Raw genomic sequence first — 12,484 nt, 5'->3', positions numbered from 1 at the left:
AACATGAAAAACAACAACTTGAGATTCCAAGTTTGACTCTTACTCAGCAAAACACAAAGAAATATTCAATCACTATGTATTTCTTTCCAAGCCAGTGATCATACGGTGGATGAAGTTTCCATTTACCTCTGTGCACTTTCAGGCATCCATTTTCTATCATTTTAATCTAATCCTGTAACAGAAGCCATGACTTGTACTGTTTCATCAGTTTGGCTGAAACTCCCCTGAAATTAAAGATGACAGTCTGCATTTCAGCCTCAGACAATGTGTAATTTTGCATCTTAACTCATAACAGTAGATTCAAGTGCTGAAACATGCTGATTACTGCATTATTTTGAGTGTAAACTACGGTTAATAACATTTTTATAACTGATCCAGCTCAATTTTTTTGCCTTGATTAAACAATGATTGTGCCACATATACAGTCAATGGAATAATTATTTGACCCCCTGCTGAATTAAGAAGTTTGCTCACTTTCAAGAAAAGATAAGTCTCCAATTTTCATAGCAGTTTCCTTTAAATGGGGAGACACAGAATATCAAGCAAAAATCTAGAAAAAACCCCCCACATTAAATTAAATAAATGCTATAAACTGACTTCTCTGTCATTTAGTGGAATAAGCATTTGATCTCCAAGCAACATATGACGTAGCACTTGGTGGTCACTGGGTTTTCACATGTTTCAGGATGGATTTTGGCCCACTCCTCTTTATAGAAACTCTCTAAATCCTTTAAGGTTCTTCAAAGATTTTCTACTGAGGAGGACTGAAGTCTGGTAACTTGCTAGGCCAGTCCATGATTATGATGTGCTTCTAAGCAAGCCACTCCTTTGTTGCCTTGGCAGTGTGTTTCGATTGTTGTCATGCTGGAAGACCCAGCCACGAAGCAACAGCCCCAAAGCATAATGTTTCCACCTCCTTGATGTTGGTGTTCTCTGGGTCATACACAGCACTTTCTTCCAAGCCTTCTCTGAATCATTCAGATGTTCACTTGAAACTTAAAATGGTCCTAAACATGTGCCTTCTTGAGCTGGGAGACCTTATGGGTGCTGCAAATATTAGTCCACTAGGCATAATGTATTTCCAGTGGTGTTCTTGGTGATTGTGGTCCCGACTGCCTTCTGTGTCTGCCGGCTTTCTCAGGATCCTCCTCACCTTGTGAGGCAAGATCTTCAGACTGAGGGCAATTGACGGTCATTTTATATTTCTTACATTTCCAAATAGTCACAGCAAAACTTGTCACCTTCTCACCAAGCTTCTTGTTGATGGTCTTTTAGACCGTTGCAGCCTTGTGCAGGTTTACAGTCTTGTTCTTAATATCCTTTGAGAGCTCTTTGCTCTTGCCCATACTGGCAGAGATGTTGGACTGGAAGAAGCTGATTCAGAGGACAGGTCAGCTTTATACTCATAAAAAGTTTAGATCATTTATCGATTAATTGTAATCCGTGTACCACATAAATAGCACATAGCTATCTGTATATTAGGAGACATAATTCTTTGTGGGTTGCACTGGATCAAATACTTGCTTTTTTCCTGGATTTTTGGATGATATTCTGTTTCTCACAAAAATTAAACTACTATAAAAATTTGAAACTGCATTTCTTTGTGAAAATTAAAGGTCATAGGACGGGATCAAATAATAATGTCTTAAAAAAATACAAAAGTGTCTGTTAACATACACCCAAAGCTAGTCTTAATCATCTTGTAGAGAGGCAGACAATATCTAGAGTTATGTTTCAAGGATGACCAGAATAAAGTCAATAACACACAATAACACAGATACTTGTGGAATAATTTCTGACTGTTAACTCAGTTCATCATTGCAGCTCTACTGCATTAACAACACGCAGTATACAGTAAAAGACTCGTGTTTCTCCCCTCACTGAGATATGGGTCACACTGAACTCTTGAAATATTAAAGAAACAGTACGAAACTTGCTTTTATGCTGCAAGGTTTGGTGAAAAAAAGCATGACAAAGTGCCAAAGAAGCAGTGACTATAGATAACACTCACTCTCTGACCTCCTGGCTTTTGCCACTGGGTCAGTTCCCCAGTGTTGGAAGTGGGACTCTCTTTCTCCACTCTACTGCCCATCAGTTTTGGGCTGTCAGGGCTTTGACAGGGTGTTTTCACCCCAGAGACAGAGACTCACTGCTGGGCTTTTACTTGAATGAGCACCAAAATCTGCAGAGGGGTCTGTTCTCCCCAAAGAACTCGGGAATCTGGAGCATTTCTTTCTTCACCCTTTTATGGAGGGACTGATTTACCAACATTTGCAGGAAATAAGCACTTGTATAAACCCCATATGATAAAGGGCATTAAGGTAAACTTGGAACCAGTGCTGGGAACATTTACTTCAATTTATGGCTCTAAGCACCCCTAGATGTCTGCTCATTTCTGATACCTCAATTCCCTATAGGTATCAGAACAGCTCGTCTTGACTCATTCATGGGTTTCGCAAAACTTCTGCTGGCTTATGCTTTGCATGGAAACAGCTAGCGATAGAGTATATTTAGGTTATTACACGTATCAATACCTAGATATATACACAGATATAAGATAGAGACCACCTCAAGCAGGCCTAAGTCATTAAGGAAACCCAAGAATATTACAGAGCAGACACAGGAGCAAGCCACCATACGGTGAGATTATGTTGACATTCCATTACTGGCTGCAACTCTAAACCATGGCAAAGGTTGTTAAACAAAGCCTGCAGTGAGGTTTAATAAATTATAAAGCAATCAGCACGAAAACAAGCGCATGATTAGGGCATTAGCTCTTTTAAGTTATGCATCAACCACTTCTATAATCAAATGAGCATTCCAGCCATGTATACACCAACAGGGGAAAGCACTGGTAGATGATGAATGGCAAATTTCCTTATTATTCTGTCATTAGGTGCTCTTCTTTAGTATACAGCTGTAAATCCAACCCATTGCTGTTTCTACAAAAAGAATTTGAAGACAAGTTTTGCATTAAAAATACTGAGACATGAAAAAAGCTAAAAAATAAATGGTGGGCTTAGATGGTGCAATCTCTTCCATTCATTTTTTACCTAGAATGTGTCTTTCCCAGAATTGAGGCTTTGCAATCAAACGCAGTTCACATGGAGTTTTAAGAAGAACAGGTTTGAAGAGGCAAATATTTACTTGTTGCAACAGGATGCTTAGGCTTTTGTGCCACTCGAGCACCGACTTCTGGAATGCAGTATGTTAATGTTTCAGCAGGCTGTGCTCAATAACCAGTAGTTAACCAACGAACAGCTCACACTACCTTCAAGCAGACCACTATAGGTGTAGGCTACTCATGCAACAGGCCAAGGAGCAGGAATAGCAAGAGTGAGTGACTTTGATTTTGCAGTTTTGATGGAAAGATGTTGCCTTAAGTTGTGGTGGAACGCAAAAGTACCGGGAGGCGGAAAATACATTATTTTTGATCAAGTGAAAAATAAAAAATAATAATAATAGTAACCTGCTGAGCTTCGGCGCCTCTCCCTTAAGGGATCATCGGTGATTTAAAAAAAATGGGTTTTGAATGCATCTTGACCAAAACTATACAAAGATCAAATTCATTTTGCCGCTGCAGTGTTTACTTTGCGGCTAAAATTACATGCTCGTATATACCTCCGAACTTTATTAATTAGTTGAACCTTACCTTGTAGACACTTTCCGTCAAACGGTGAACCTCGTCTGTGCGAGACATGGTGAAATCTTCAGCCAGGACCATAAACGTTGTTTTTTTACTTTAAACGTGTATCCGCGGAGAGAAAGGGGAAAAGAAAAAAAAAAAACAGGGGAGAGACGGGTAAATGCACGAGTGCGAGCTAACAACAGGCGAGATAAGAGACCGAGTGGCTCTGCGCTCCCGAAACCCACTAACTAAACACACCTTCTCTCTCCACAGCTGACAGTCCGATGCTGCCTTTACGGTCTACTCGGAAGTTCTGATTTTTGTTGGGCTTCCTTTATTTTATTTATTTATTTTTCGCAATCTCTTAAACACTGTGTGCGATGCGAAGATTTAAACAAAAGAAGTACAACATAGTATAACACTTTCCAGCTTTTGTTTACAAGTTTAAAAGTAAAATCTAATACATTCGGACGTATAGATTAGGGGTAAACAAGAATGAGAAAATATGAAGGGAGGGCTTTTATCCCCCAAAAGTATAAATTTTAAAAACCCAAACCAATTATTAAAGGCTGTCATGGTAGCCTACGTTATCATGGCAATGAAAGTCACATAACGAAATTTCTACTACGTTGCGCTACGTGTTTTTTGTTATACTAAACGGTTAAAATCATTATTTCCCACGGTAATAGAACGCAGCACCATCTTGTCAAAATGCAGATTTAGAGCCCGCCCCCTAAATCTCTACCATTGCTAAATATTTGAGGCAAATTCGTTCTCGTAGCCACAAATTCCATGTATTTTAAAATATGTATGTTTGTCTATTCATATCGCTCCAGTGTTTACAATGATAAGCTTGGTAGAGTTATGCACAATAGGACCTAGCATATACCTTAACCTATAAACATATGTGACTAAGCATGAACAGCTGGTTAAAGTAGTGGGATCATCCTGCCAGTTTATCTCCATGCGCACCAGTAATCAGTAATAAATGATAGAGTCTCAGTGTGGTGAATTTAAGCCATATTCCTCCGATTAAAGCCATTATACACCATGTAAATCTGCCTCAAGTATGCCTACTATTACATGAGGCTTTAGGGAAGTCGCACTGTACCTGTTACACCATAGGTGCTGTTTTTCCTCATAGGATAATTTGTGTTAGCTGCATTGTACATGCTAATTAGTGTCTAATTGCTGCTTAGTGTCAGATTGTAAATACTATATTTTCTTCCTTGTCTAAACATCACCCACATATTAGCAACATGAGATTTTGATTTTCTTTCAACAAGTACACACTAAGGGCACTCTAAATGAAGACACCTGTTATGTGGAGTGCGGTGTAGAAAAATACAAGTGAGGAGTGCCCCCTTCTGGAGAAAGTATGGTGCATATTTTCACTGGTATTTATTATTTTTATTAATTTTTCATTTTATAAAAATTACAAGAAAGACAAAAAATAATCAGTTGTGGACAAATAAAGACAGGACAGCGTTTGTTCCCACAGCTCAATTTAATATGTAAAGCTGTAAATAATGTGTAAGACATCTAAAAACTCCTGTTATTCTACAATAACAGCTACAATGCAACACTTCTCTTCCTAACCAAATCAGACACAGAGAAATAGAATATTTCACTTTATGCATGACTTAAGTGGAGCGGTGAACCAAGTACAGACAGTGCTGATGCTGTAAATTGTGTGAAGATGCACTGATGTGTGCAGGTCCCGTGTTCACATACCAAATCCCAGAAAAAAAGAAATCCACCTCTTTATGCAGCTTAACACTGGATACAGACCACACATTCAGCCTACTAGGCTGCCAACAGCTCTATGTCTGGCTTGTTCTTTGCTTCTCGCCTCTCTAGAAAACACAAAATCAAAATAAAATAGTGTGACGTCAAACACTAATTTATGGTTGTTTAAGGAATGATTTGTTGAGTGAAAGATTAGATGTACCTGGCTCTGCTTTAGCTGCTTCTGACACCTCTGGTATTGGTTCACTGGGGACCTCTGGAAGTGCTACGTCTTCTTCCTGTTTCAGAAAGAGAGATTACGAAAGCCAGCTGACATATTTAGTTCCTGAAAAGCTGAAAAATTTGTGGACTCATTATCAAAGCAGTACTACAAAAAGTTGCACAACGATTTTATTTTAATTTTAGTTTAGGTGCATAATATATTGGACAAAGACAGTTTTTGACATTTTGGCTCGGCACACCAGAACAAGGGATTTTAGATTTTTTTAGAAATCAATTTGTGATTGAAGTACAGCAAACAGTATGCCATTAACTAGGAATTACATCCATTTTTATGCACAAACCTCCATTTTCCTAGACTCAAAATTAGTCACATAAACCAACATAATTTTAACCTGTTAGCAGTCGGACGTACCGCCCACGGTACATTGGATGGTTTAGGGGACTAATTGGACTGCTAAGGGGTTAAATATAAGGACTGTTTCTAATACTTGTCTAAAAAGCCATTGCAGCAAAAGACTGCCTGAAGTCTAGAACCCACGGACATCAACAAAATGCTTTGTTTCTTTCCTTTAAATCCTCTGCTGTGGCATGTTCTGCATCCAGGTTTGCATTTAGTAACTGTAAAGCTATGTTGTGGTGGGATCAGGTCACACGTTTGGTCATTGAAGGATATCTCATTTCTTTGCCTTGAGAAACTCTTGTGCTGCTTTTGTAGTAAGCTTGGACACATCATCAATTAACACTAGTGGCCCAGATCCACTGACACCCCTACATGGCATAACATTGTCTCCTTTTCGTATGTCTGATAGATTTATTGTGTTCTTTTAGCCTGATGGCCTTTCTCAGTTTCACCGATATTTCTTTTGGCCTCATATTAAACCTTCTAAAAATCTTTTAAAAATCCACTGTGGTGGTGTTCAGAGGCAAAACTGCAAAAAATAGTTTTCTTTGCTCAATAAATGATGTTGTTTTTTCCCCAGATGATTCTATTGATTTTCAGATATATTCATTTTAATTGCCCCTCTTACAGACATTTTCTGGGAGGTCTCATGTTGTTTCCATGCATTACCTCTTTAGGTTTGTTCTTTTTTTTGCATTTACACCGTACTTCACAGTTTCCAAAACACTATAGCTCCTTCAAAATAAAATAATATTCCTCTTTTTTTTTTTTTCTAAAATCAATTTCTGCTTCTTGTTGCTTCAGGTAATTTTTCTTTTTTCATCTTAAAACAACTTGTTAATCTTTATAATGAGCTTTCTATTCAGGAGTTGTTTTTTGTTTGTTTCCTGTTTGTAAAGATAATCTACAGAGAAATTTGCACTGGTGTAATTCATGCAGTATTTGGGTTTGTATAACTGATTTCATTGTACAATAGTGAGGTCTAGCAGTGTGGGAGGATATTTTTGTATGCATTTAAAAATTGTCTTTAAGAAGAAACACATTTAATTCAGCTTCAAATACAATAATATCTACTGTGCTACAATTTTATTTGCATAATTGTGTCAAACTGATTCTTAAAACTAGTCTTTGTACAAATGTGAAAAATAGTAATTTACAGCATGTAGTTTGACAGACATGTGAATGTGTAATTTAGGATAATAATTACATCATAAAAGAATAATCTTCTGAGGTTTTAATCACAATGAATTAACCAAATTCATACCCACAGTTGTTTCATATTCACTGTGTTATTATGCTACATTTATATTGTAATTAGCTTAAAAATTCTTCTTCTAAGTTTGCAACACAGTTTTCTTCTCTTCAAAAACCAGATTTCTATAGATTTAAGATTAAATGGCAACGTTCAGTTTAGGTGTGATATCCCTGCATGAGTCAACCGTGAATCACAGCTTTAACCACATAATTGCTCAAGTGGAAGCACTCAGTGGCCAGCAGTTGAATGCTGCGGTCACGCTCGGAGCCTTGGTGGGCGTAACTATTAGATGAAGTGGGGCGATAACAGCAAAAGAGCATGCATGCTTTGGAAATATTTTTAGTAATAACAAAGGTTTACAATGCAGTGTAACACCCACCTGAGTGATAGCTTCCAGCTCTGCTAAGACAGCATCCTCATCCTCTTGTGTCAGGACTCCAGCCAACATTTCATCTATTTGCTACAGGTGCATAAATGAAGCAATAAATTAAAAACAAAGAAAACAAACTAAATCGTTGATTTAAAAAATTCTCTTAAAGTGATATGTATCATCCCAGAACATACACTACAATATGAAGGAAATAATTACTATTGGACATGTAGTTTAATCAAACCTCAGCTGATTTTTGGCATACATGCAGTACTGGTATTAATAATAGTTCTGTGCAGGTATATTTGATAAACATCAGTAAGGCATTTTACCCTTTGATAGTCAGTCGATTCCTGTGTCTCATCCAGGATTCTCTCCACATCTTCTATTGACATGATCTGTCATAATGTTACATTATACACTCATGTTTATAACTCTTAAGGTGGTATTAAAATATTTTGAAAATGCATAGTACAGGAAAAACAATGGAAAGCACTACCTCATGCATGCTCTTCAGACAGTCGTTGCCAACTTTAAGTCCCTCAATGACTTTCATTTCAATTTGCATGAACTCAATGTCTTGAACCTGTTGACAAACAATTACATTGTAAAAATAGTTACATGAAATATAAATAAACAAAACAACAAATCAAATAGTATTTGTCCCTTTTATTTTCTCATAAAATAGTGATTAAAGAGAGACTGAGTTAAAACAAACACTTTACATTACACTATTTTTTGGTTTGGATTAGCATGAAATATAGTAACAAATCACAAGTAATCACAAAACAGTATTATATCACAAATGAATTTAAGGCCACAATGGACTTCTCAACTTTGGACCAATTTGCATTTAAGCAATCATATTATTAACAGTTATTTTGGAAACTGTTAAATACTGCAGAATTGAACTGGTCCACTCTCCCTTGGCACTGAATATCAAAGCCTGGTGGACTGATGCTATGAAACTTACCATGCGCTCGAGATTTGAAATCTGATTTTCGGTCTTTTCTAGTAACTGATCCTGGTATCGTTTTTTCTTAAGAAGCAACAGCGCCTTTCTGCAATAACAAATGAAAACACAAAGCATCATATTGCAAAGAATATCTTTTGTTTACAGTACGAATACAGTGTGTACCGCTGCATGCCGAATAAAGTAAATTGAATTACAAAAGAGAAAACGGACTCTGTGCAGGAGTCATTAACTTGGGAAATTTTAAGTAGCATTATCCATATTTAAGTAAACCTCATTTGTTTACATTGTTGCCAGTATTCACAGTAGTGTAACTACATGCTGGTAGATATTGTGTAAGATCAAGACTTGTGCTTACTCCTTCTTGCCATCTTGTAGCAGCTGCTTTGCTAGACGTCGCTCTTTCTCCAGCTGCAAGGTGATTCTCTTTTGGTACTGCTTCAGCTTGTCTCTCTGCTGCTTCAGTTGCTGGACAAAATCCCCAAAGAGAAAATTAAAAAAACAACAACAACAATATAATATACACATTCCTTGCCATTTTATTGGGTACACCTTCCTAGCCATGAGTTAGATAAATATGTTGGTTCATACTGACATGACAGCATCACACAGTTGCAGCAGATCTGCACCACCCGTTACACCAAATCACAGTGGTGACTGTGAAGGCCATTTGAGTACAGTGGCTTCATTGCCACGATCAAACAAACAGTTTGAGTTGATCTGAGCTTTTGACATGGCGCATTATTCTGCTGGAACTAGCCACGAGAACAAGGATAGACTGTGCTTAGAGTCATGGATATAGTCAGCTACAATACTCAGGGAGGATGCAGCATTTAAATGTTGCCCATTTGGTACAAGATGGGGAGGGTGGATCAATGCTTTCATGTCGTTTACAAATTCTGACCCTACTATCTCAGTGTCTATGGTGCAATTTTGGTGGGCTCATGTGAACTGTAACCTAATTTTCCTGTTCTTAGCTGCTGTACCTCACCTGCTTCAAGGTTTGCGATGTTGTTTGAAACTTGCAGAAGATGTGTTTTTCTGCATACCTTGGTGGTAATGAGTAGTAGTTACTGTTATCTTCTCATCAGCTCAAAGGAGTCTGCTCATTTGCTTATGAACTCTGTCATCATCAGGTCATTTTGAGAGAACTGCCTTTAGGAATGTAACAGCAGATCTGCCTCCATAGACGATCTCTTGCATCCTCTTCCGCTCTCCTTCCATATATCCATAATTGTGGTCTTTCTCTTCGCCTCCTGCCTGACAGCTTCATCTTTCTTTACATCATTTGCTACCATGTAGTTGGCTGATTAGATACTAGATATTAGCCTTAAGCAGCAGTTAAACAGGAGTACCCAATTTTTTTTTTTATCTACTAAAAAAGTAACGAAGAAATAGACACAAAAACACAAGGAAGAGGTCCATAAACTGATGTCGCATATTATAAATAGATGTACTCATTCAGTAGATATTTTATGAAACCAATTCTGTGCTAAACGGAGGAGGGGAATACAGTTCTCACGAGATACGAGTCGCAGAGAAACCCAACAGTAAGCACATCGGGCGATATTAATTCATCTCGCCGTGTGACCACAGCACAAGACCGTGCAACCCCTAACAGTAGCCCGATAACGGGGATGCTATAACCGCTATCAGCTCACCAAAATGGCTTTGTCCTGCTCCGTTACACGAGAAGGTCGACTCTTTCTCCCAAAGACGTTTCCCATTATTCAGCCACATCCCCGCCACATTCTCCCGTATCAACACAAAAAATATCACTTTTTGCTAAACATTTTGTACGATAGTAATTAGCCTAAAATGGCTAACAGGCTAACTGACTACACCATGCCCTCAGTTCTTTTTGTTTTCCGCGTTTCCTACGGCAAGCAAGGCAGGACGTATAATCCGAAGCGTTACATTACTTGATTATTAGAGCTCGTTGTTCTGATATTCATTCCTGTTATATTGTGACATGGTACGGGCGGTAACAGCTGCGCCTATTACTATGATAAAATGAATTCAACTGCAGATTTTATAGGGGGCACATGTTAAACACTCTCGCCGGACTGTTGGTACCTTGGAGAGCTTCCGCCTCTCCGGGGGTTCCAGGATCAGCACCATGGAGAGCAATCAAGAAACGTTTCCTCTAAAAATAGCAGATTTTGCTCAACATAAAGGCAGGAAATTAACAGACAGCTCTTGTATTATTTCACATTAGTAAGGTTAAGCAATGTGATAAGAGGACAGCATTCTAAATGACTCAATATTGTGCAAAAGTCTTGGAAACAGAGACAACTCTTATTTATTTTTAGTTTACTTCCAAGGAGCCAGACTAAGTTTTTCATTAGAGTTCGCTGTTGTGTCTACACATAAGAGACATTTCGTGAAGTGCACATTTTAAACGGCACCTTTAGATACTTTTGTTACACCAGTATGTTGCGAAAAACATTTAGTTCCCATTTCTTTAGTTGAATCTACAAAAAATATCAAAGATAAAACGGTTAAACAGCCATAAAACTGTATTCTTGCACCAAAATGATTCTCAGCTATTAGACAAAAAATGTGACATACCAAAGTGTATATTTATTGTATCAGGTTATGCCAGATTACATGAGAACTAGGCTGAAAATCATTGGCAACAGGCCTCATGGAGTGATGAACTCAAATGTGAAATTTGGGTCAATACTGTATGTATGGAGAAGGTCAGGCAAGTGGTACAATAGTTAGCATCCATCTGTCAAACATAGAGGCTCTATCATGATCCAGGGCTACATTTCAGCCAGTGTTGGTTGTTGGGGGATCTTGTCAAATGTTGATATTGTTGGAATTATGAATATAGATAAGTATCATCAGATTTTGATCCAACATGCAATACTATCTGGAAAGGAACTGGTTGCCTGCAGCTTTATTTTTCAGCATGAAAATGATCCCAAACACAGCAAACACATACCTGGATAGAAAACACACAATGGAACAGTATCAGTCATGCCCTGGGCTCCCCAGTGCCCGGACCTTAACATCACTGAAGCAGCGTGAGATCAGTTTGACAGAGAACAGAACAAAACACAGCCATAATACAAAGAAATGATCTGAAGACTACTTAAAGAAATGACAAGAAAGCTTACCTAAGAGAGTTAAGGCTGTGCTGAAGATTAAAGGTGGCCAAAGCAAATATTGACTTTTAAAGTTGTTAGTACTGTACAAACTATTTTTTATTTTTTTTACTAATTACTAGTTTATTTGTGTTTTGTGGTAGGTTGAGTTTAATGTCTTGGCTGTTGTAACATAGACATCCCCGAATGTAATTTTTCTTACTCATAACACTACCATTTTTCTGTGATTCATAAATGATATGCAGAATAAAGTGTGCTGGGCTGAGGGACATGCTTTGGAAAATAACTGTACTTCAAAAAGACATATTTTTCGTGTATACCATCAACTATAGGTGAAGAATAGTATTTCAATAGATAGAAAAAAATCAGTATTGCTTGGCAGTGTGAAGGGAACTGTAGGAACAAGATGAAAGGCATTTGGTTCAAGCCAACCTTACCTATTAGAGCTTTGGAAAAACAAGACTTAATCCCTACTATAGTGTAATCCCTGTGATCTGCACTTTTTGTTTTGATCAGCGGCTGCCCAGCCAATTAAGTCAACAGCTTGCAAAGAGTTTATTGGTTTATTTCAGTTCAACTTATAACACTACATAGACTTACAGGTGCACTGCAGGACACAGCAGCCTCTCCGATCAATGTGTTACAGAAAACACTTCTGACCACACTTTTCACCAACACTGACTACAGCCAGAAATGTATCAGGTTAGGGATCTCTGATGCAGTTTATTCTATTCCCAAGGTGCATAGAAGAATAAGATTCTGAAGTGGTCAAAG

At 37.9% G+C, this 12,484-nt stretch overlaps 2 protein-coding genes across 6 annotated transcripts in view; both read right to left on the bottom strand.

The window, feature by feature from the left end:
• LOC102198830 (brain-specific angiogenesis inhibitor 1-associated protein 2-like) overlaps window positions 1-3,888 on the bottom strand; it is a 51,380-nt gene extending 47,492 nt beyond the window's left edge. For all 5 annotated transcript variants that reach the window (XM_005745438.1, XM_005745440.1, XM_005745436.1 and 2 more), the window contains exon 1: window positions 3,653-3,888. In XM_005745438.1, the coding sequence (XP_005745495.1) occupies window positions 3,653-3,724 (72 nt within the window). In that variant the 5' untranslated portion in view covers window positions 3,725-3,888. The remainder of the gene's footprint in view (window positions 1-3,652) is intronic.
• A 1,234-nt stretch (window positions 3,889-5,122) lies between these two features.
• Window positions 5,123-10,470, bottom strand: LOC102198564 (charged multivesicular body protein 6-A-like). Its single transcript, XM_005745435.1, has 8 exons — window positions 10,259-10,470; window positions 8,956-9,065; window positions 8,598-8,685; window positions 8,124-8,210; window positions 7,957-8,022; window positions 7,634-7,714; window positions 5,580-5,655; window positions 5,123-5,484 (listed from the first exon to the last, which is right to left on the bottom strand). The coding sequence occupies exons 1-8, from the start codon at window positions 10,322-10,324 to the stop codon at window positions 5,435-5,437; spliced, it is 624 nt and encodes a 207-aa protein (XP_005745492.1). The 5' UTR covers window positions 10,325-10,470; the 3' UTR covers window positions 5,123-5,434.
• Window positions 10,471-12,484: the final 2,014 nt, after the last annotated feature.

Source organism: Pundamilia nyererei, unplaced genomic scaffold (genome assembly GCF_000239375.1).
Source record: "Pundamilia nyererei isolate P.nyererei 1_Seehausen unplaced genomic scaffold, PunNye1.0 scaffold00158, whole genome shotgun sequence".
Taxonomy (NCBI): domain Eukaryota; kingdom Metazoa; phylum Chordata; class Actinopteri; order Cichliformes; family Cichlidae; genus Pundamilia; species Pundamilia nyererei.
This window is presented reverse-complemented; position numbering and strand designations above follow the sequence as displayed.

Excerpts from the sequence above, each read along its gene's own strand:
- LOC102198564 (XM_005745435.1), bottom strand. The coding sequence starts at position 10,324 with ATGGGAAACGTCTTTGGGAGAAAGAGTCGACCTTCTCGTGTAACGGAG. Across the intron at positions 8,023-8,123 it reads GTCTGAAGAGCATGCATGAG|ATCATGTCAATAGAAGATGT; the intron begins GTAGTGCTTTCC and ends ACATTATGACAG. Across the intron at positions 5,656-7,633 it reads AGCTGGAAGCTATCACTCAG|GAAGAAGACGTAGCACTTCC; the intron begins GTGGGTGTTACA and ends TTTCTGAAACAG.